The following is a 23,961-nucleotide window of genomic DNA, read 5'->3' as shown; positions in this document are numbered from 1 at the left end:
TGCTCATGCTGTCTGTCTGTCTGTCTGTCTCTCTCTCTCTCAGAAATAAATAAAAAACATTAAAAAAAAAAAAAGAGTTGGATGCTCAACTAACTGAATCACCCAGGTGCCCCTATATATTTTTAAATAAAAAGAAAAAATTGTGGGCAGTTAGGAATAGAGAAGAAAATTTTTACTATTCTTTACTTTTTTTTTTTTTACCATAAACATGTAATTTGTTTTACCTTTTTTATTTAAAAAAAGAAACTTGCCTTTGGAAGCCTCCCTTAGCTGATCATGCTTGCCTCTACTCCACAGCACTAGCACCACATAGTCTTTAAATAAAACTGGAATTCATTCAATAAACAGATGTTAAATACCTACTGTGGGCACAGAACTCTCCTTGGTCCCTGGAGGTTTCAAAAGAAGAGCAGGAAATGGTTTTGAATTTATATTTATTGATGCTGACTATATTCCAAGCACTTTATATACATTCCCTCACTGAAATATTCCCATAACTTTATGAGATAGGCCTACTCTCTCCATTTTGCAGATGAAGAAACTTGGGACTGGAAAAGATGACGTTGCCCACTTAAGGTCATAAAATGAATAAATAGCAGAAGCAGGAATAACTCAAAACCTCCTTTCCATTGCTCCACAAGGCAGGAGTCATTTTCACACTCAAAAAGCCAACCTTATAAGCTAATTCTAGTTGATACTTGTCCTTAAACTGTTTTCTCCAATCAGCTATGAGGGACCAGGAGGTGAAGAGTTTCATTAGAGTTGGGTCTATGTAAGACTTTTTATTCCACCAATCATTAAGTTATTCATTTATTCAACGAAAATATTTACTGAATACCCTACTGTGTAAGCACTAGGGCAATAAAACCATCGATTTAACTGATATGTAAGAGCAACCGCAGGATACTGGGGAAAGGTTAGTTTGGAATCAGAAGACACAAGCCTTTTGGGAGAAAGATGGAGTTTAATTTTGGTGATTCTGAATTTGTAGGACATTAGCAGTTGTCTGGAGGCAACTGGCCTAGTAGGCATCTGATTTTTATCTGCTTAGCTGTCATTTCCATTCAATTCTCTTTTAGAAAATACCATCTCCTCTCTCTCCTTCCTCATTTTCTCATTCCTGACCAGAGTGAGTATGTGACCTAGGCCTAGCCCATCAGAACAGGTACCTCTATACAGTAACAGTTTCAGGGACAGGCATGTGACCAGCACCAGCTCAATGAGACTAAAACTTTGTTCTATTGCTGGAACCATTAGGAAAGGGGAAGGCTTTCTTTCTGCCTAGATTGCTAAGATAGTAAGCATAATAAACCTGTTGCTGCTGGGGGGCATGTTGCCCCACAATATGAAAGGGGACTCTGAAGATGAAGCCCATGAAAAGTAAGACAAAGCAAAAGATGAAAGCCAATTCCTTTTTAGGTGCCGTGATCCAGCTATGTCTGATGCCCCATATCCCTGAATTTTTCAGTTATGCTACCAAATAAAATTCTCTTTTAAGATTAGCTCCATTTTGGCTGAGTGTATGACAAAAGAATCCTGAACAGAGTTGAGCTGGCAAGTCTAGAGCTCAGGAAACAGATCTTGGCTAGAAACAGAGGTCATCCCTGGCTTGCTTATTCCTTAAGGGAAGAATCATTAAAGATTTTTGAACCAAGGAATGACATGACCAGAAGTTCAGGGTACTAAGTGGTTTGGGGTTGGGAGGCAGATAGTAGCTAGAAGCCTATGGGTAATACAAGTAAGACAGGATTTTGGCTTAGTCTACAGTGTGGTAGCAGGATGATGAGATGGAATCTGCAAGATACTTAGGAGGACAAGAGAGCATCTAAACACCATTTGGAAGTAAGAGGAAGGAAAGAAATCATGGGTAGCTCCTGGGCTTCTACCGTGGGGACTGGATGAATGGCACTGTCACTAATTGAGAATCACACTGGGGGAACGGCAGGTATGGCGAAGAGATGATAAATTCAACATAGATCATACTGAAAGTAAAGCACTTGCAGGACATCTAGAGGCAGATGCCTGTGACAGAGAGGAACACATGGGCCTGGAGCTCAGGAGAGAGTCAAGAATTTCCCCAACCTTGGAGTGGTTACCATTTAGCTCTATTTTCTACAGGGTCAGTTGTAGGGTACCTGGCACTTGGTTCCGGGGAGTGACAGGCTAGAGGCTAGCTGGGCACAACCAAAATCCTGGATAAGAGGATGGGGCAGTGCCAGTAAGTGGCACTACCAGGTTAAGAACATAGGAGATCATGTTAGCTAACAGGCTAGTCCAGCTGGCCAAAGAAGCCTCGGGGCCTAGAAGTAGTGCTCCAAGACATAGCATTGAAATGACTACATAGGTATGATGGTAAGAGTCCTTGGAACTTTAGTGTACAAGTGTGACATAAGGTACAGATTCCCAGAAATTCAGGTGACAAAGGTCTCTGTTGGATTTTTGTATAGCTGAGGGAAGAATCCATATTAACTCCCCAAGGTACTCCCTCCCCTGCTAGTTGTTCATCCTGAGATCTCTTTTATTCATTTATTCATTCAACAATTCTTATTGAGTGCTTAGCACTGTGATGGACGGTGGAGAAAGGATGGTGAACAAAACAATCACAGTCCCATCCTCATAGGGCTTACAAACATGGAGTAATCACATGACTGGTCGAATAATCACAGGTTTGATAAATGCTAAGACATTTATAGGGAGCCAGGAGAAAACATGTCAGGGTTTTTCCAATCTCTGGGTTAAGAGAGATAGGCATTCCCAGTTGAGCTAGAAGAGGAAACTAAGACCCAGGCCAGGGAAGGGCTGCCCACTGTCATACAGAATCAAGGCAGTGCTGGGGTCAGAATGGCACTCTTGACCCCTGAATAAAGGACATGGTTTCAGGCTGCAATCCACTAGGACACAACTTCCCATTACTCTACCTGTTACCTCCTGATACCAGGGTTACTCCTTCTGTAAAAGAAGTTTTGATCTGCAGCTTGGACATGTGATGTCCTCCTCTGCCTTCCCTACTCCTCCCTCCAGGTAGGGTACAGTCTAGTTAGATTGGCAGGGGCTGCTAGTAAAGGCCAGATGACTGGGAACTTGTGGAGCGGGAAAGAGTTTGGGGCTGTCAGGCTGGGAATAGCTACAGAAGGGCCGGGCTGGAGAAGGCTGGGTCAGGGAAGCAGGATCTGCCAGGCTGGTAAGGGAGAGGGCTCAAGTGCAGGCCCTGAGAGGAAGAGAGAGTTAAGCAGAAGGATGCTCTAATGCCAGGAAGTGACGTTGGAGGAAAGAAGGATGGGGGATGGAGGATGAAGAATGGAGAGGAAGATAGAGCTGGGCCACATGGATAGGAGGGAGAGCCCTAGGGAAGAAATGCTCAGAGACCTAATGGCCCTCAGGTCTCCCCCCTCCCTACTCTGGCCCCTTGCAGTCCCTGCAGAGGGCCAAGAACACAGTAAAATTCTGGAGCCTGCTTCCTAGGGGGCAGGGTACCTTACTAACATCCTGGCCTGATCCATGGCTCCGGGAGGGGTGAGGTAGTCCACAGGGCAGAGAAGGCACTCTGGTCTCCAAGGACTCTGAGAGGTCATGCGGTCCATCCCCCTGTCTCCCAATACTTAGCTCTCACAAACAGACGGGAATCATACCCTCTTTCCCCCTCCCGGGACATGAAGAGATTCTCAGCTTCTCCCTAAGGTCTCTCCTTCCCACAATCCTTAGCTGTGGGGAAGTTCTTCCCAAGACCTAGCCTCTACCGATCCTGCTGCAGTCTGTTCTCTGTGACTAGAGAACGGCCTCTTCTGGGTGATCACGGCTGTTTCTTAGCATCCTCCCTCCAACATTCCTTCCTTATTAGTTGGTTCTTCCCAAGAGGTAACCCCAATCCCTGCTACTGCAGTCCCTAGCATCATTCTTCCTTGTCGCATCCTAAGCCTCCAAAGCAAAAATGCATCTCCAACCTCACTGGATAATTAACAGAGACAGGGAGAAGGGAGAGATCCAGGAGGAAGGGGATGAATTAGGGAGATGGAGATTGGAGGTGATGCTCCGCGCAGATGAAGGAGGACCGGGGACGTCCCCAGGGGGCAGGGACCCGGCCAGCGGGCCTCACCGGTATCGGGGTCTCCCAGGAAGGCGTCCTCGTCCTTGCGGCCCCTCAGAGGGGCCGCGGGCGCCGGCTCGTCCTCCGGCAGCCTCGGGAAGCTGGTGATGCTCATGTAGTCCACGGGCGAGTAAGCGCCCAGGGCGCTCTCCTGACTAGCCTCGTTCTCCGCCGCCATCCTCGCCCGCGCCCCCCAGCAGCGCAGCGCCTGCCGGAAGTGGTTCGGCGGGAGCGAGGGGGACGGGCGAGGGCGGGGCCTGAGCTCTAGGGCAGCCAGGAGGGGGCGCCTCACCACAACCCCCGCGGGCAATCGAGGTCTGACTGCAGACCCCTCCTCCACCTAGCTCTGTCAGCCTGTAATCGACCTGCATGCAAGTGGGCAGTGTGGGTGTGGATGGGGAGCCTAGAGGGTGGATCTTGAAGAGCACGCGGGGGATGGAGGGGGAGAAGCGCGCTGTAAGCGCGACCAGAGAGGTTTGGGACACCTTACGCAGCCTTGGGGCCAAACCCTTCCTCCTTTCAGTTTGAGCTAGAATCCTTCTCAGACCCCAGACTCCTCCCCCGACCCCAGACCCCTCTTTCAAGAGACTCCACCTTCACACGCACCTTCAGTCCCACCCTATGCTTCATCCTCAGACTGTTCCTCACTTTGAGACACCTCCTTGGATGTCTCTCCTGGGACATCAGATCTCTCCCCGGACCCCCAACACTTCTCAGATTCCTCTTCCAATCAACCCTTCTGGGGCCCATACTTATCGCATAGGACAGGTAGTCCAAACTTGAGTGTGTGCTGGGATGTTTAAAAGCAGATCCCCAGATTACACTCTAGAGATCATGAGTATAGGCTAGGATGGGGGTCTCTGGAATCTAAATATTTACCATCATTTTAAGAATTTTTGATGTGGTTCCAGAAAGGACACTTGGAGAGAGAAGTAATGGTGGTGGTGGTGTGGCAGGAGTGGGGTGGAGTTGAGGGGGAGGGATAAATGGGAGAGGAATGGGTCTCTGTAGTCTAGGTGTCTGCACTGTGGGGACCACATATAAACCATGTCATCTTAGGCAAGACATTTAATCTCATTGAGTATCAGTTTCCTCATCTGCAAAATAGAATAATAGTATTCATCTCAGATGGCTGTGAAGATTAAATAACATGTTGGAAAGTGCTCAGTATAGAACATGGCACTTACTCAATAAATATCATAACTATGATTACTGTTATTATTTCCTTAATTTCATGAATTCTCATCCTGTCCAACCCAATCCATCCTCTTCCTACCCTGAGGAATTCCGACTACACTATAGTTTGCATTACTACCCCATCTCTAAGGATGGGTGGGGGCTCTCTTTCTTATGAGGCCTCTGGCCCAAACTTCCATTGCACAGTCCACAGGCAAGAGGGAGGGGGCTGGTGAAGTCCCTGGGGACACATCCTCTGCTTCCCCAACCATTTGAAAAACTACTATCGGCCCAGCAGCTGCAGTGCCATATGTAGACAGCAGGGGACATCAGTGTATTGAGAACAGCTTTAAGACTTGGGAGAAGGGCTTGGGGAGAAAAGAGAGCTGGGTGCTGAGGAGGGAGGGAGGGGAAGAGATGACTGCCTATACTAGGAATGTGTGCCCACTGCATGTGCCTTCTTCCCTACAGAAAGGTTTGTATCTCCTCAGTGCCGTCTGTAGGGCTCATGATGCTTCAGGGAAGTCTGATCCCCCCCTGTAGTCTCCACTAAGTGAGGCCTGTGATCCCTTAGTAGTGTATTTCCTCGGTGTTGTGAGAGGCCCCATAGTGGGGTTTAAGTCTTCTCACTGGAGTCTATGTCCCTTTAGTAAAACCTATTATCTTCTCTATCTCCTAGGAGGAAGTCCATGTCCCCTCAATAGAATCAGAGAACTTCAATGCCTTTTATGTCATATTAGCAGGGTCCACAGCCCTTCAGTGAGATCTCAGATCCTTCAGCAAGATCTGTGATCCCTTAATGGAGTACCTTCAGTAAAGTGTGGGTCTCTTCAGTGCAGTTAATGCCTTCTCGATGAAGTATCTGTCTCTTCAGTGGGGTCCATGTCCACCCCATGAAGTTTGTATCCCTTCAGGGAGCCTTGAGACTTTCACTTTAGGATTGAATAGGCTCTGGATCATAGGTCTGGCAGTGGGAAGTTTTTGTTTTTTCAATTTAGGGTGTGTTGGGCTTGTGGTTAGCCTGACAAAGAACAAAGGAGAAGGTGGGAAGATGGTCTGGGCCTAATGGGGTCACAAGCCCTGTGTAGGCTTCAGGGGGTGGGGGCTGGCTGCTTTGACCCTCAGAATTGCCCTTGGAGTTAGATATCTAAGGATCCTTCCTACTTTGACAGTTATTCCGTGAACTGATGGGTGGAGAGGGCCCTTCGTGGTGATGGGTACAGGTGGGAGATAGAGGGTCCTGTCTGGCCTCTCCTTTCTGGAGCGGAAGGGATGGAGGGAAGCCAGAGGTAATTGAGCCCAATTGTGGCAGGTAGGAGGGGTTTCTTAGTGAAGTGAAGAGATTGGGAAGGAAAGAAGGGTGATTTTTCCTATTTTGCATAGGCCTTAGTATTTTACAAGCATTACCTTCAGCCTGATGAGGGGAGTCAGGAGACCTACGTTTGGCCTTAACCTGGTTGTTTTCTCTGTGACCTTGCACAAATTCTTTCCTTTCCCTGAGTTTACCATTTGTGTAATGAGGAGGTGGGTTTGTTAGCAAATACCTGAAGGCACCTCCTAGTCTTCACTTGAGTCTTGTACTTGAGATCTGGATGGGAATTTGTGGAGGCAGGGAGATTGAAGGCATATCTTCAGAGGTGGGAGAAAAATCTGAGCCGGCCCCAAGGTTAGCAGAGGGCACCCTGTCCTCAGGCCGTGCCCTCAACGTCGTCGTGGAAGGAGGTTTTCCTGGGGACAGAGGGGAGGGGTTTACTCAGAACTGGGGAATAGTTCTCAGAAGGGAAAAGTGCCACCCGGAAAGGACCCTAGTCCACCTAGCTTTCGAAATCGGTGGAGTGACAGGCTTGTGCAATCAGATCACGGGGCTGCTCCATTATGGGCCAGATCCAACTCCTCTCCGTTGCCCAGCTCTTTCCTGCTCGAGCCCCGCCCTAACGAAACTTCTCATCTATCACTCCAAGACCCCACCCCACTATAGTCACTCCATGCTTCAGCCTCCTCTCCTGTCACATCCAGGCTCTCCACTCCCTGTCACTCCATGACAGGAGAAGGCCCACCTCATCTACTGTCACGCCTGGCCCCTCCCCTCCTCTGTCACTCCGAGATGCCAACCTCTCTTGTCACGCCCGGCCCGCCCCTTCAGCTCTTCCCCTATGGCCCCACCCCTTCCGCAGTCAGCTCCGCCTCTACCTCCAAGCGATACTCGTCTTTCCCCAGTTTGTGTCATTGCTAACACATGTTCCACCCCTACCGAGCGTGGCTCCGCCTCCTCGGGTCGCCACGCCTCCGCCCGCCTGGCCTCTCCTCCTCTCATAAGGCCCCGCCCCTCGGCCAGCCTGTTTTCCTCTCCTGGGCGCGAGAAGCAACGGCAAGGGCTCCTACAACGCTCGGAACTTGACGCTATGGGGCTTCCGGAGGAGCGGGGCAGGACTGGGAGCCGGGAGCAGGAGGAAGCTGGAGCCCAGAGCCGAGTGCAGAGTTGGTCTCCGCCGCCCGAGGTCACCCGTTCCGCGCACGTTCCCTCGCTGCAGCGCTACCGCGAGCTGCACCGGCGCTCTGTAGAGGAGCCGCGAGGTGAGGCCGGGCCCGGGCGGTCCTGGGTGGGGTCAGTGAGGAGAGAAGGGGGTTTCCAGAAGAGTGAGAAATCGGACGCGAGGCGTGGGGAACGGGGGTTACGTGAGGAGGTTGGGGTTCCCTGACGGAGTTGGGTTTTCCCTTGGGAGGTTGAAGGGTCCATGGATCTTTGAGGAGTTGGTAAAGAAGTTCCGGGAGGATCTGGGAGTTCTGTGCGGAGGAGGGTTCTGTGAGGAGAGTTCTGTGAGGAGATGAGGGTTCTCTAGGAGTTGGGGAGTTCCTTGGAGACTTGGGGATTTTGTGAGGAGATGGGGCTTCCTTGAGGAGAGTGAAAGTTTCATGAGAAAAGGAGGAGAGTTCCTACGGTGAAAAGACGGGTTCTCAGAGGAGAAGAGGAACCTCGAGGGGAGGAGAGCCGCAGAATTTTCTTTGCTCCCTTTCACGCCAACTCAGCCTTTGCCTCCTGACACCTTTACCCTGTGACTTAGTCTCCACAGTGGTCAGTAACGGGTCTGGTTCCCGTCCGGGAGGTACCCCACATTAGTAACGGAGTCCCGGGTCTCGTTTTCATATTTCATCAATTCCAGTGGAAATTATGCAATGTAAGAGTGAACAAGTCACCAAAATGCAGTTTAAAAAAAGAAAACGGGCAGGGATTGTAGTAACTCAGAAATTCTGATAGAAAGTCCCATGTCTTTAAGAATGTATAAGGAACATACTTTGCCCTTGCCCTTAGTCCGGGTAAGGGGTCAAAACTGTACCTGTGTTCGGAGGCAGCATTATGTTTGGCATTGGGATAAGCATGGACAATGAATCAAACCACCCCCAAATCTACCATTCATTCACTGTGAGGTCTTAAGCAGAGTTTAAAACCTAAGATTCCCTTTCCTTATCTGTAAGATACGGATAACAATACTTGCCTTCTAGGTTTGTTTGAGGTCTAAGACAGTTGATTAAGTGTGCAGGATAGAGTGTCTGAAGCACAGTAGGCATTCAGTAAATGGTGGTTAGTTTGATAACCAAAAGAACAACGTGGACCAAGGGATTACTGAGTAATGTAAGACAGGATTGAATCAGGCGTGGGTAGAGTGGTTGATTGCTACACAGGCAGTGTTCAAGTTTGAATCCTCAGACCTCTTTTCACTTCTCTTCGTTCTCTATATTTCCCCCCCATCATGAGTTCATCTGTTTTCCATCTAGTTCCACAAAAATAACTTCTATATATTTAACCCTGTGCCCAGGATCCCACTTAAGCTCTGGTCCCAAATTTTATAGGTCTGTAGACCATTTTATTCTCATACCTTGATGTTATACCATATTTAACATGACTGTGCCTGGGATTTATCAATTTTCCCTCCCAAACCTGCGCTCCCCTTATTTTCTAATCCCTGTCAATGACACTATCCCAAATTAAATCTTTCATCATCATCTTCTCTAATAAGATCTATGTATCAACTATAGATGGATCTTTTCTCTGTATCCCACTTAAGATTGCTTACTGCTTACTGAGCACAAATACCTGTTTGAGGTAGACTGTTAGCCCCATTATGCAGAGAAGAAAACTGAAGTGTAGAGAGGTTAACAAACTTGCACAAGGTCATAAAGCTACATAACAGTGGATCTGGGATTTGATCTAAGATAGTCTTGACTACAGACCCTATATTCCTGATAGCTATACTCTTCCTCTTCCCTGACCCCACAGTCTGCCCTTTCACCAAATTCTGTTAAATCCTCTGTAAAATGTCTCTGCTTACCTTTTCTTCCATTCCCACAGAACCTTTTAATTCAAGGAAGCAGCCTCCTAGTTGTTTCTCCTGTCTTCTGGTCTCACCCACCTTCAATCTCTCTGACAGACTTATCTAAAATAAACACTATTAGATTGAGATTCTGGAAACATTGCTTTCATAAGTCACTTCAAAAAACTTTCAGTAGTTCCCTATTTCCTTCAATTTCATATTAAAATTCTTTTGCTCATTCAAGGTCTGGATAACTAGCTATACCTTATCTCTCTATTCTGATTTCCCATTATTTCTTACCACACCCCTTATTCTAGACCAGTCATTCTCATTGATATACTGGTTTCTCATCTCCTTGCCTTTGCCCTTTCCTTCTGCTCTTCTCTACCTAGTCAAATCCCACCAGTTCCACACAGCATTCCGTGATCATCCAGTCCATGCTCATCTTTTCCTCTTCTGAACTTTCATATTTAGAATGTATGCTAATGATGGGGTGCCTGGGTGGCTGGCTCAGTCAGTTAAGCATCTGATGCTTGATTTCAGCTCAGGTTGTGATCTCACAGTTTGTGAGTTCAAACTCTGTGATTAATTGTCAGCACTGAGCCTGCTTGAGATTTTCTGTCTCCCTTTCTCTCCGCCCCCCCCAAATAAATAAACTTAAAAAAAAAAAAGAATGTGTACCAATGAAACATCCATATTTCAATACCTCCACCAGAATAAAACAAACCCTTCCCAAAACAAAATTAAGTGATCATAAAACTCAGTTTTCTTTTTTTTTAAGTTTATTTATTAATTTTAAGGCAGGTGGAAGAGGGAGAGCGTGAGTGGGTGAGCGAGTGCAAGTGGGGGAGAGGCACACACAGAATCTCAAACAGGCTCCACACCATCAGCACAGAGCCCGATGCAGGGCTTGAACCCACGAACTGTGAGATCATGACCTGAACCAAAATCAAGAGTCAAACGCTTAACTGACTTAGCCACCCAGGTGTCCCAAAACTCAATTTTCTACATCCTTATTGATATACATAAATGGGGTTCATAAATAATTTTATATAACCTATACCTACTATTATCACTTAAAAATATCTTTGAGTATATACATGTACTCAATGTAGTTGTAACAGATCTGATTTTGTATACTGGTTTCTAGCTGTGTGATTTTTAGGAGAGTTTCCTATGTTTTCTGAGCTTTGTTTTTCTCATCTATAAAATTAGGATAGTTAATGTATACTTCATAGGACCATATAAACATTTAGTGAGGCCTTTTGCCTTATTTTGCTGCATTGGAGAGAGCAAGGTAGATCACTAGTAGCTCTACTGGAGCCATCTGAAGAAGCTTAGCCAGGGTTTTTGTTTTTGCCACATCTGCTCGAATCACCACAGTCTGATCTGAGAAACATTGCCTCAGTATGTGTCGCCAATGTTTCTGTCAATATGCAAAGGATAAGTTGGATTGAGTAAACTTCCTTGAATGGGTCAGCCAAGGTACCTACCTTAACTGCAGATATCCAAGATATCTACCTCAATGCTCACTCATTGTACATAAAATAAAAATACTTCAATTATGAGTGTTTTAATATGAAAAAAAAAAACTCAATGAGAGGCACCTGGCTGGCTCAGTCAATAGAGCATGTGAGTCTTGATCTCAGGGTTGTGAGTTCAAGCTCCACAATGGATATAGAGATTACTTAAAAATAAAATCTTAAAAACACACACACAAAATTAGATTCAATAAGATTAGCCCGGTGCTTGGTAGAAGACTGGCATTTGCTAAAATGCCAGTTCCCATTTGCTCTCTTTTTAGTGGCCATTTAGTATGCTGGGTTTTTTTGTTTTTTTTTAATGTTTGTATTTATTTCTAGGAGAGAGAGAGACAGCGTGAGCAGGGGAGGGTCAGAGAGAGAGGGAGTCACAGACTGAAACAGGCTCCAGGCTCTGAGCTGGCAGTCAGCACAGAGCCCGACGCGGGGCTCAAACCCACGAACCGCGAGATCATGACCTAAGCGAAAGTCGGACGCTTAACCGACTAAGCCACCCAGGCGCCCCTAGTATGCTGTATTATTACTACTAGTATTACTCGTTTTTATCAGCTTTTTTTTTTTTTTAATTGTTATGCTCTTGGGCTGTTTCCAGTTTCACTGTTATAATTAGTATTACTACAAACTGCTTTTTAGCAATCTCTGTTTTTTTCCTTTGGAATTTTTTCTTGTAGTGTTCCCCAAACTTGAGTTAGCAGATGTTGAAAAGGTATAAAAATTTTTATGGCTCTGTCAGTCATTTTCCTGGTATGCAGTAAGACTGTGACAATTTATTACAATGCCATTATCATATAAGAGTGTCTTTTTTGCAGTGCCTTTCTGGCATTGGGTTTATTATTTTTTTAATTATTGCGAGTTTTATAGGTATATAATGGTACCCTGGGATTGATTTAATTTGGATTTGTTGAATTGACTGCAAGTTGTACACCATATGATTTAGCTTTCATCTATTCTGTTTTGCACAGGTAACAGTATTTCATGTGTTAGTCTTATCTTTCCAACTAGATTATATAAACTGAATCACATAACTTTGAGCAAATCACTTTACCTCTATGAATTTGGTTTGTTATTAGTGAAATGGGGGATAATAATCTCTAAAGTTCCTTTCAGTGTTATGGTTCTGAGTGTGTCTCTTCGTTCTAGCTCCTCACCCTGTATTGACAATATCCTAAGTGCTCTGCCATTACATGTTTTACCTGTTGAATACATTTTCTATGGAGTAGCAAGTGAATATTTTAAGATTATTAATCTGTTCATGTCCCTCTCCTTAAAATCCTACAATGGCTTTTCATTCTTCTTTAGGATAAATGTCAAATTCCTTATTATGCCCAGAAGGATTGCATGATTTGCCCAGTTTATGAATCAATTTCTGCTATTCTTTCTCTTACTTTCAGTGCTTCAGCCTCAGGGAGTTCTTCCTAACATATACCCTTGGTTCCTTCCTATCTCATGGCACTGTTTCCTGGTAGGGAAGTGAAGAAAACCTCCTGTTCTCTGTTAGATTTTAGCAAAAATGTCCTTCTCAGGGCAGTTCACATCTTGACTTAGTAACTATATAACCTAGGGTAAGTTATTTAACTTCTCTGAGCCTTGATTTTCATTTTTTTCTTTTCAAATTTTTATTTAAATTCTAGCTAGTTAACATACAGTGCAATATTGGTTTCAAGAGTATAATTCAGTGATTCATTAGTTACATACAAAATCCAATGCTCATCCTAACAAGTACCTTCCTTCATACCCAACATCCATTTAGCCCACCCCCCACCCACATCCCTCCGTCAACCCTCAGTTCATTCTCTATCAATAAGGGTCTCTTATGGTTTGTTTCCCTCTCTCTTTTTTCCCCCTGCATATGTTCACCTGTTTTGTTTCTTAAATTCCACATGAGTGAAATCATATGGTATTTGTCTTTCTCTGATCGAGTTATTTCACTTAGCATAATACACTCTAGTTCCATGCACATCGTTGCAAATGGCAAGATATCATTATTTCTGATGGCTGAGTAATATTCCATTTATATTGGAATATATTCCATTATGTATTGTGTATATATACCACATCTTTTTATACATCATCAATTGATGGATATTTGGTAATGCTTGATTTTCAAATCAATAAAATGAGAATGAAAACAAGGCCTACCTCTTACATTGGTGGTAGATACTAAATAAGATAATACATATAAAGAACTTAAAGCAACATCTGGCTCATAGCAAGGAACACTTGGGCAAGATGTAATAGGAGAAATACTCATTAAATAATTGCTGAAAGTGTATGAATGAACAAATTAGGAAAAAGAGATATGGAAGGTTCTGTGGGTAAAGGATTTCTTCCTTTCACTACTTAATTTGTTAAACAAATTACATTTAACTACAATGCGCTAGGGATTTTGATAGGCACTGTGTGGCTGTGATTTGAATAGATGATGAAAAATGGAGTGGCAGTTTTGAGGAGAGAAGGAAGAAATTTGAGTCAGAATTTAGCTCATGGGAATACAAGGTGGGTTAGGAAAGTAATAGGTGATAAAGATTAGACAGGTAGAGGAGGGACCTTGTTGGTGGATCCTAGAGTATAGGGCAGAGAAGTTGTGACTTGTTTCTGTCATAGACTGGTAAGCCATCTGAGGATAAATATGTCTGAGAATATTGGTGATGTCTGGGTCTTCCTTTCTGTTGCAGAGTTTTGGGGAGACATTGCCAAGGAATTTTACTGGAAGACCTCATGTCCTGGCCCATTCCTCCAGTACAATTTTGATGTGACTAAAGGAAAAATCTTCATCGAGTGGATGAAAGGAGCAACTACCAACATCTGCTACAACGTACTGGATCGAATTGTCCATGAGAAAAAACTTGGCGATAAAATTGCTTTTTACTGGTAAAAACATCTATCTTAAAGCCTGTGACAGATAAAAAGTCACTCCTCAAATGCATATAGTGTTTCATAGTTTACAAAGTACTTTGAAATCTGTTAATTCATTTGATGCTTGCAACAACCTAGGAGAGTAAGTATTGTTAATTTAATCTCAGATGAGGAAAAATACCTCAAGTAAGTGAAATGACTTCCCTGAAATCACATAACTAGTATGTAACTGAACGGAGCCGTGTCCTGAATTCTAGTCTAGTATTCTTGGCTTGTAATTGAAGAGGAAAGGGGGAGAGGGTAAATGGAAGTGAATAGGATTGAGTAGCATTCTTTCTTATTTTGCTTTGGGAAGAAAATATGGGTATTGGAATTTTCACTACCATTGTTGTTGTCATTATCTTTGAATGAGCTATAGTACCTGTTGGTTCAGAGTCCTTCCCAGAGTTTCCCAGGTGTAATTTGAAAGCAGTCCCCATAGGCAGAGGGCAAGGAGAGACTGAAGAAAGAGGCAGGCCATTCCAGGTTGGTAGGTGGCAGTTTTAATAAGCAAAGAGAATTTACATGCAAGGCTTGTCTTGGGGAGCAGCAAGACAACGGATCACTACACTTGCCCTCCAAATCTTAAAAGTTTGTAGAGGTCCTTAGTAGGCTCAGTACCATGCAGGTGTTTTCAATTCTACATCATCACATCTCAAGGCTATGTCCCTGGAGTAGCCTGGGGGAGCAGGAAAGGCAAGTGGAACCCACATTTCAAGGACTTGGGAGGGGGTAAGAAGGCTTCCAATGCTGAGGTCCAGCTTATGGGTCAGTCAGGTAAATCAGAGGTCACACCTTTTTTATGATGTTCCCCAGAAGTGTCAGACACTGTGCCCAAGTGCTTAACAAATTATCTCACTTGATGCTGACAATCAAGAATGCACTGTGTTGCTCATTTTACATATGGGAAAACTGAAATTCTGAGATGTGAAGTGACTTACCTGAAGTAAGAAGTAGGACTGAGATTCAAACCCAGGTAGGACAGTTAGAGAGTTTATACTCATAACCATGACGCTATGCTATTCTTCTAATTCTTTACATTAGTTTTTTAGCAGCTTTGTGATATAGGTGAAGAAGTGAAGCACAGAGGGTTGTATAGTGAATAAAGTCATAGGGTAAGTAAGTGGTAGAGCCAGGACTCAAGTCTGATTCCTTGCTGGTAACACTAGGTCATGCTGCCTCCCCAGTGGGAACTTTTTAAGACCCCCTTCCTTCCAGCAACATAGCTTATAGGTGGTATTACTACAGTGAACCCAAATAGGGCCTTAAATTTCCAGTAATTGGGGTGGGGTGTTGTTTCTGCCACCACCATGAGCATTTTGAGAATGTATCTATTCTTTTTTTTTTTTTAATGTTTTTTTTATTTATTTTTGAGAGTCAGAGAGAGACAACGCAAGCAGGGGAGGGTCAGTGAGAGAGGGAGATACAGAATCCGAAGACAGGCTCTAGGCTCTGAGCTAGCTGTTAGCACAGAGCCCAAGGCAGGGCTCGAGCCTATGAACCGTGAGATCATGACTTGAGGCGAAGTCGGATGCTTAACTGACTGAGCCACCCAGGTGCCCTGAGAATTTATCTATTCTTTTTGAGTGAGTCAGTAGGAGTAGTTTGGATGTTTCATGGAAGAGTTAACTGGTATTCAGTCAAAATTTGCCCAGTTTGTGTGATATATTGGTAAAAGCCCTAATGCCTTAAAATGAGCCCAACTCTGCCATTCACTTGCTGTATAACCACAAACAAGGGATTTAACTCTGTGAGAGCCCATTTCCTTTTCCATAAAATGAGGATCATAATTCTACCCTGTCTTTCTCATTAGATTGTTATGAGAATCAAGTGAGATGATGTTGTAAAAGCATTTATTTATTTTTTGGAAAAGACTGTACAAATATGAATGGTCTATTCACATTGCCATTGCTCAATTTAGGGTTACTTTGCCACTGAAACTCAGGCTTGTATGTCCATTGAGACTTCCTTTAGCTTCTGCCCTTGGACTTTATGGCTTGAGCTCCATCTGACACTTGGGTTCACCTCCTGGGTTCCTTTGGGATCAGAAAATCTTTAAAGGTCTGTAAAGGAGAAGCTTGTGTCTGATGTTGTTCCCTGGTTTGAAGTAATTCAAGTGCATGATGAAAGACTGTGAAAACTTAGGCCAGAGTTGTTCAGTCACTAGAGATTGCTCCAGAATCCTGAAACTCTTCTTTCTGGTTCTCCTGCCATCCAGACCTGAGCAGGCTCCAGAGAGTCTCTCTTTATCTATTTGTAAAATGAGAGGAGTTGACTACATCAGTGTTTTCCAAAGAATGCTCCAGAAGCCATTCATTACTAGAGATATTAGCAGGGGCTTAATTCATGAAACAAATGAGTCTGAGAAACACTATATAATAAATTACCTTTCTGGGATTCCCAATGTATATTAACATAGTAAAGCCTTTAAGAACCCCTATAGTAAAGACATCTGATTAATTTTTTTGACATGGGATTACCCAAATTTATTTGAGCCCCAAACACTTTCTGCATCATGCTATTAACATTACAAGAAGCAGTATTTCATGGAACACCAATCTGGGAAACATTGGATTATATAATTTATAAATTTGCTTCTAGTGCAAAATTCTATAATTCCATAACAAGACATCTTCGTCCCATTTTTACATTGGTCACTCAATCAACAAGAATTTTTAAAGATATTGGATAGTCAGTCATATGTTAAGTATTATGGATATAGAGTTAGAGGAGTGGGAGACAAGTAGCACATGGGCCATTATTGTTCAACTATTTTTTGTTAACAATAAAGTAAATCCAAGCTATAAATAAATCACGTTTGTTATTAAAAAAAAAGTAAAGTGCAGATATGCCAGATATGGTTACTTCTCTTAACACCTCCTATTTATGTATGTATGTATGTATGTATTTATTTATTTATGAAGGAGAGTATAAGCAGGGGAGAGGGATAGAGAATTTCAAGCAGACTTCACACATGAGGCTCAATCTCATGACCTTAGGATCTTTTTTTTTTTTAATGTTTTATTTATTTCTAGGAGAGAGAGAGAGAGACAGCATGAGCAGTGGAGGGTCAGAGAGTGAGGGAGTCACAGACTCTGAAACAGGCTCCAGGCTCTGTGCTGGCAGTCAGCACAGAGCCCGACGCGGGGCTCGAACCCACGAACCGCGAGATCATGACCTAAGCGAAAGTCGGACGCTTAACCGACTAAGCCACCCAGGCGCCCCATGACCTTGGGATCTTGATCTGAGTTGAAATCAAGAGTCAGATGCTCAGGGACGCCTGGGTGGCTCAATCATTTAAGCATACAACTCTCAATTTTGGCTCAGGTCATGAGCTCATAGTTGGTGGGATTGAGCCCTGGTATGGGCTGTGCACTGGCAGCACGGAGCCTGCTTGGGATTCTGTCTCTGTCTCTGTCTGTCTGTCTGTCTGTCTCTGCCCCTCCCCTGCTCGTGCATGCACACTCTCTCTCAAAATAAATAAGCTTAAAAAAAAGTCAACGGGACATCTGGGTGGCTCAGTCTGTTAAGCGTCCGACTTCGGCTCAGGTCATGATCTTATGGTTCATGGGTTCATGCCCCATGTCAGGCTCTGTGCTGACTGGCAGCTCAGAACCTGGAGCCTATTTCAGATTCTGTATCTCACTCTGTCTGTCTCTCTCTCTCTCTCTTTCTCAGAAATAAATAAAACATTAAAAAAAAGTTTATTAAAAAAAGTCAGATGCTTAACCAACTGAGCCACCTAGGTGCCCTACCTCCATATATTTAAGTAATACTTTTATACTGCATACTTTAGAAAGTGTGACTTCCTATTATGATAGATGAGAATTTTGTTCTTGTATATTCCTCCAACTTCATTCTCTCCTCTATGTAGCTCTGTGTTTTCGTAAATTTAAAAAGAAGGTTTAACATAAGGGTAATATATTATTATTGCATTTCCTTTTTTTTTTTTTAAGTTTATTTATTTTGAGAGAGAGAAAAAGCAAGGGGTGTGAGAGGGGCAGAAAGAGTTGGGGGGGGGTAGAGAGAGAGAATCCCAAACAGGCTCTGTGCTGCCAGCCCAGAGCTGGATCCAGAGCTTCATCTCAGGAACTGTGAGGTCATGACCTGAGCTGAAACCAAGAGTCTGACGCCCAACCAACTGAGCCACACAGGTGCCCCTGCATTTCCTTTTATATACAGGAAGTTAAAAATTGCCTGCCATTTTTCTTGCATTATTTGCCTTTATCTTGTACTCAGTACTTTTCAAACTCTCTATCATATCATTTATTCTATGAAGTCTTCTTTTTCCCCTAAAGTCTTTTATTTTGGAGTCCACCTTCTTCCTGCTCTAATTTTTATTCATGCTTTGTGTGTGTGTGTGTGTGTGAGAGAGAGAGAGAGAACATGTGCACAGTGGGGAGGGGAAGGGCAGAGGGAGAGGGAGAGAGAGTCTTTTTAAAAACATTTTTTTTTTTTTGAGAGAGAGAGACAGTGTGTGCATGCACGCACGCACATGAGCAGGGGAGGGACAGAGGGAGAGGAATAGAAAGAAGGCTTTGTGCCCAGAGGAGAGCCCAACATGGGATTTGATTTCACAACCATGAGCTTATGACCTAAACTGAAATCAAGAGTCCGATGCTTAACTGATTGAACCACCGAGGCCCCCCCAATAATCCTTTTTAAAATGACATCTTTTCCATGATATTCTCCAATTGATATGCTTTATATACTTCTTATGGAGTCACAGCATGACTTTCTTTTCAGCCTAAACAATGTCATTTATATAGCTCTAGTGCCATTAGCAAACCACATTTATAGCTTATTCCTTGCTTTAGGGCATGTTCTGAAATAATGCACAGAGGAAATAAAGCTCTTAGAACCATATTAAGGAAGAATTTGGCCTTTTACTTTTGGCTTGACACGTTGTAAATGTTTATGGAATAATAGTATTTTTAGAATTTGAAATGGGCATTTATTTATTTTTTAAGTTTATTTTTTATCAGAGAGAGGGAGAGAGTGCAAGCGCATGGGCAGGCAGAGAGAGAGGGGGAGAGAGAATCCCAAGCAGGCTGCGCACTGTCAGTGCAAAGCCAACATGGGGCTGAACTCATGACTGTGAGATCATGACCTGAGCCTAAATCAAGAGTCAGATTCTTAACCAACTGAGCCACCCAGATGCCCATGATATGACCATTTAGAGATCCACCTAGGTCAACTTTCTTTACAGATTGGTAGATTAAAGACCAGTGAGGCTAGAGCTGAGACAGAGCTTGGAGACAGAGCTGAGTCTAATCTCCAGATATCCTCACTCCTAGTTACTCTTTTTATCATATGATCCTGCTTCATTATTCTAGTTGTCTAACACCAGATTGTGACAGTTGAAAAGAGAAATTTGTCATATTAGTCAAATTGGTTTGAATTAACTTTGAGTTAATTTGCTTACAAATATAAGATAAAATGTGTTATCACGTTTCAAATACCCAGAGTTTGGTCTTATGGAATTGACATTCTCTTTGGAAAACCAAATAGAACTATATAAAACAGCTGAAAAGCAATTATGGGGCAACTGCAAAGAGCCACTTACACAAATAGTTCACAGAAGGGAGAAAGCATGTAGGGAAGCAGTATGATAAAAATGAGGAGAAAGGGCTTTGGCATCATACTAACCTAACTTGACTCCTGTTTCTGCCACAAAAATAGCTATATGATTTTATACAAGTTATTTAATCTCTTTGAGCCTCAACTGTAAAACGTAGATAAAAGTAGTTTCCATCTTATGTAGTTATTGACTGAATAGTGTAACAAAGTGATGTAACCAATTCCTGGCACATTGAAAGCACTCAAAAGATATTAGCCATCATTACTATTATATTGGGACAGTGAGAAGACCAAATTTGTCTGGAGTAAAGGGTTTATACAGGGAACAATATATTCATTCAATACATACTTATTGTGAACTTGCTATGTACCAGGAACTATTCTGAACAATATCCATGCTTTCATGGAAGTTCTATTTCAGCTTGAGGAGACAGACAATAAACAAACAAGCCAATAAATATATGACAGGTAGTGATAAATGCTATAGGAAAATACAGAGTGGCATAAGGGAAAAGGGAATGACAACAAAGAATGGGGGTTGATAAGGGAAGAACTGTCTGATAAAAGTGATATTTGGACAGACATTGAAGAAGGAAATGGAGTATGCCATGCAGATAGTTGCATTGGGAAGGAGAAATATTCCAAGTAAATGGAAAAGCAAGTACAAAAGTCCTGAGGTAGGAGTGTGCTGCTGCTTGGTTTAAGACTAGCTAAGAAATTGTGTAGCTGAAGCAGTGTGAACTAGAGAGTTTTCAGAATGAGGTCAGCAGGACACTAGATCATGTAGAACCTTGAAGTCAATATAAGCTTTTGGGTTTTGTTTATAGTGAAGTAGGGAACCACTGGATAATCCTGAGCACAAAAGTGACAGCAATTTGATGTATATTTAGAATCTTTCTGTCTTTTATGTTGAGAATAGACAGAAACCAAGAGTAGAAAGAAGCAGGGGGGCCAATTAGGAAGCTATTATAGAAATCAGATGAGCAGTGTTGGTGATTTAGACCATACTAGTATCTTGAAAGTGGCTAGAAGTAGTCCAAATCTGGATCTATTGAAGAGGCCCATGGAGTTTGCTGATCTGGATTGAATGTGGGGAGTGAGACAAAGAGTAGTCAAGGTTGTCTTCAACAGTGGATGAGGTCCGGGAATGGGAGAGCTTGACTATTTTTTGGAGACGTATGAAAGGATTATATGCAGGGGAATGATGTGGTCACAGTGGGGCTTAAGAAGATTAATCTGAATATGTATGGACATGGGAGTGTGAAGCCAGATTGCTGGGAGTTTGTTTTTCAGAGTAGTGGTGCCTGGACTGGGATACTGCTGGAGGGAATGGAATGGCAAGATGAAATTTTAAAGTAATTTAGAGGAAAAAAAACACAAAACCCTAGGTAACTGCATGTGTAGATGGTGGAGAAACAGTTGAGACAGAAGAGTCAATAGTCTCCTTAGTCCATATAACATTTTACTTTTTTCCTGATCCAAGGGCTAATCTTGCCCTCCAAACAAAACTGGTTTCAACCTCTCTTGCAATTTCTTCTTCCTAGTGTGATGGGTGGAGGTGTTAGTGGAGATTTATGTGTACATATGTGAGAAGGTGATCAGTGACTAAGTTATTGGAGTAGGCATTCAGGGAGAGATATGAAGGATGTTAGGGGTAGTGCCAGGGGTAGGGACTGACAAGTTGAAGAGACACGGGGGACAGTAGAAGATTTGGAGGATTAATTAAAGGGTTCATGGGGAAAGGGGGGAAAGAGTAGTTGATGGCTGTTATCCTGACAATTTGCACTAACCACTTAATCTCTAGGTTATTCCAGGAGAGGATCCCAGTCTGCAAACCCAAGAATTTTGGTATAGTCCATTCCTTCCACTGTTTGCTTTGGGTTGCCTCTGGCTATCTTTATGTTTGTGCCATCTCACTGCTCATCTTCAGCTGAATCATTGCTGTCTCTCCATAGGCTCTGGCTATTATTAATCCTTCCTTAGACACCAGAACTTTTGAGGAGAGGCAAGTGAATTTAGGAGTACCTTTGGATAGAAACTCTGCTCTCAGAACCCCTGTGTGCTCCCAAGTATGAATTCCAGAGTGTGATATTTAGGATTCTCCAGATACCTGTGGGGCATGTGTATATGTATTTGAGAAGGTAGGAAGGTGAGACAAGCCCATGTTCTGGTAGGGAGAAGATTGTCAAGGTGATATGGAAAGCCAGAGCCCTAGAGTGTACTGTCCCCGCATTCATATCCAAGGACTCTGTTAATTATCTAGGTCCATGTCCTGGAGTTCCTTTCAGTGATATGGGAAGAGGAACTTTTTTGTCTTCCATCTATGTCTTTACTGGTGTCACAATAGTGTATTTACTGATTAAAATATACGTGGTAAGGAAAAACACTCATTTGAGAAAGAAAATGGTCTCAGACCATCTCTTCCCTTCTCTGGGCCTTCCCTTTATGGGATTGGTGGAGGATTAGTGCTCAAAGATATTCTGCAAAGTCCTTCTAGCTCTTATAGTTCAGGATTCTATGATTGTTCCTGAAGAGGAAGTGGTTTTTTAGAAGTTTTGATGCAAACTATAGTGACTCAGTAGGTGGGCTGGGCTTCTGTTGTGATGGTGAAATAAAGGGAGGATTTTAGAAGGTTTGGGGTCAAGGGGCTGAAGTAGAGAGTCTGCTCCCCTTGCCTGGGGCAGTACTGGTACTGGTAGCATATACTTTATGCTAGTGGAGGTATGTGGGGAAATAACTGTTGCTGGAAACAGTCTTTCTCCATTTGAATCTGGTGCACAAATTGCAGAAGAAGACTGGAGGATTTCATGTTTAAGGTGGATCTCTAATCTTTTACCTCTCCCTGAGTTTTATGACCCTTGATGCCTTAAAGAATTCCTCCCTAAAGTGCTAAAAATGAGACAAGTAGGCTATGTTGTCCAATTCACTAGTCACTTTTTAGAAGTAGGTGGGATATGAATGGTAAAGGTGTAATAATATATGTTATAGATTAATATATTATTATATATACTAACATATGTAATAATATTCACTAACATATGTAATAATAAGTATATAATAAACAGAGACTATCTTCAAGCCAGATTCAGTGTCCTGAGCTCCATGTCAACTTCATGAATTTTTGTCTGGGCTAACTTCTTATACCAGTGTGTTTAGTAAATAATGAGGAGAATGGCTTTAAATTTTTTTTTTTTAATGTTTTATTTATTTCTAGGAGAGAGAGAGAGAGAGACAGCGTGAGCAGGGGAGGGTCAGAGAGAGAGGGAGTCACAGACTGAAACAGCTCCAGGCTCTGAGCTGACAGTCAGCACAGAGCCCGACGCGGGGCTCGAACCCACGAACCGCGAGATCATGACCTAAGCGAAAGTCGGACGCTTAACCGACTAAGCCACCCAGGCGCCCCGAGAATGGCTTTAGATATTGCCCTTTTCTGAGCTTTCTTTTTCCCATCTGTAAACTGTGAGGGTGAACAGGATACTTGTTAAAGCTAACTTCTGGCAATGACCTTTAGAATTGCTGTAATAAATGTAGGGAACTGCAGTGACAGGGCAGCTGGGAGAGGTTGGAGGCAGGGGAGGAACCCAATAGTGGCTTCCTGTCTCTTGAAGGTAGCAGGTGGTCAGGTGTGAGCATGAATTCTTGCTTTAGGGCAGTTTCACATTTACAACAGTAAGTACAGAAGGTGTGGAGTTGAGGATGGGCCTTTCTCCTTTTTCTGCATTTGGTATGAGAAAAACTGGGCAATGGTAATGATTCCCAGTGTTTGGTACCTTGAACCTCTATCTGAGAATTTGAGACTCTCAGTTGTAATCCTTTGAGGTCATTTAGTCTACTTCCTATACAAAGCAGGAATTATACCTCCAATATCTCCATCGCCAGCAATCCCCATGTGATCATTCTGATTATGGAATACTACCAAGACCACAGAGTTCACTTACTATCTGTCCCATTGTTGGGCAGCTCTGCTACAGAGTTCTTAGATATAGTCCCACCCTATAAGTTTCTCTCACTCTCTTTTTCCTTTGTTTTAGTTCTATGTTCTGAGGCCACAGAGAATAATCCGATTCTTTTTTCCATAGAACATCTCTTCTGATATTTGAGGGCAGTTATTTTTTTTAAGTTTATTTATTCATTTTGAGGGAGACAGTGAGTGGGAGAGGGGTAAAGAGAGAGGGAGACAGAGAGTCCCAAGCAGGCTCCATGCTGCCTGTGCTGAGCGCAACAAAACCATGAGATCATGACCTGAGCTGAAACCAAGAGACAGACACTCAACCAACTTAGCCATCCAGGCAACAGAGGGCAGTTATTATATCCCTTTGCCAAGCTGAATGTGGAATTATAGAAATTTAAATATACAAGATGCCTTGAAGGTCAC

At 43.2% G+C, this 23,961-nt stretch overlaps 2 protein-coding genes across 7 annotated transcripts in view; one reads left to right on the top strand and one right to left on the bottom strand.

Moving 5' to 3' along the window:
• GGT7 (gamma-glutamyltransferase 7) overlaps nt 1-4,306 on the bottom strand; it is a 23,540-nt gene extending 19,234 nt beyond the window's left edge. For all 3 annotated transcript variants that reach the window (XM_077769289.1, XM_077769290.1, XM_077769291.1), the window contains exon 1: nt 4,094-4,306. In XM_077769289.1, coding sequence (XP_077625415.1) covers nt 4,094-4,262 — 169 coding nt within the window. In that variant the 5' untranslated portion in view covers nt 4,263-4,306. The remainder of the gene's footprint in view (nt 1-4,093) is intronic.
• A 3,291-nt stretch (nt 4,307-7,597) lies between these two features.
• The window catches only part of ACSS2 (acyl-CoA synthetase short chain family member 2), a 72,622-nt gene continuing 56,258 nt past the window's right edge, over nt 7,598-23,961 (top strand). For 2 of the 4 annotated variants that reach the window (XM_077769286.1, XM_077769284.1), the window contains exons 1-2: nt 7,598-7,834; nt 13,787-13,982. In XM_077769286.1, the coding sequence (XP_077625412.1) occupies nt 7,663-7,834; nt 13,787-13,982 (368 nt within the window). In that variant the 5' untranslated portion in view covers nt 7,598-7,662. The remainder of the gene's footprint in view (nt 7,835-13,786; nt 13,983-23,961) is intronic. The other 2 variants (XM_077769287.1, XM_077769285.1) reach the window with 1 other exon arrangement.

Source organism: Crocuta crocuta, unplaced genomic scaffold (assembly GCF_008692635.1).
Source record: "Crocuta crocuta isolate KB4526 unplaced genomic scaffold, BGI_CrCroc_1.0 scaffold445, whole genome shotgun sequence".
Taxonomy (NCBI): Eukaryota; Metazoa; Chordata; class Mammalia; order Carnivora; family Hyaenidae; genus Crocuta; species Crocuta crocuta.
Note: the sequence above shows the minus strand (reverse complement) of the source record. Positions and strands in the feature narration are given on the sequence as shown.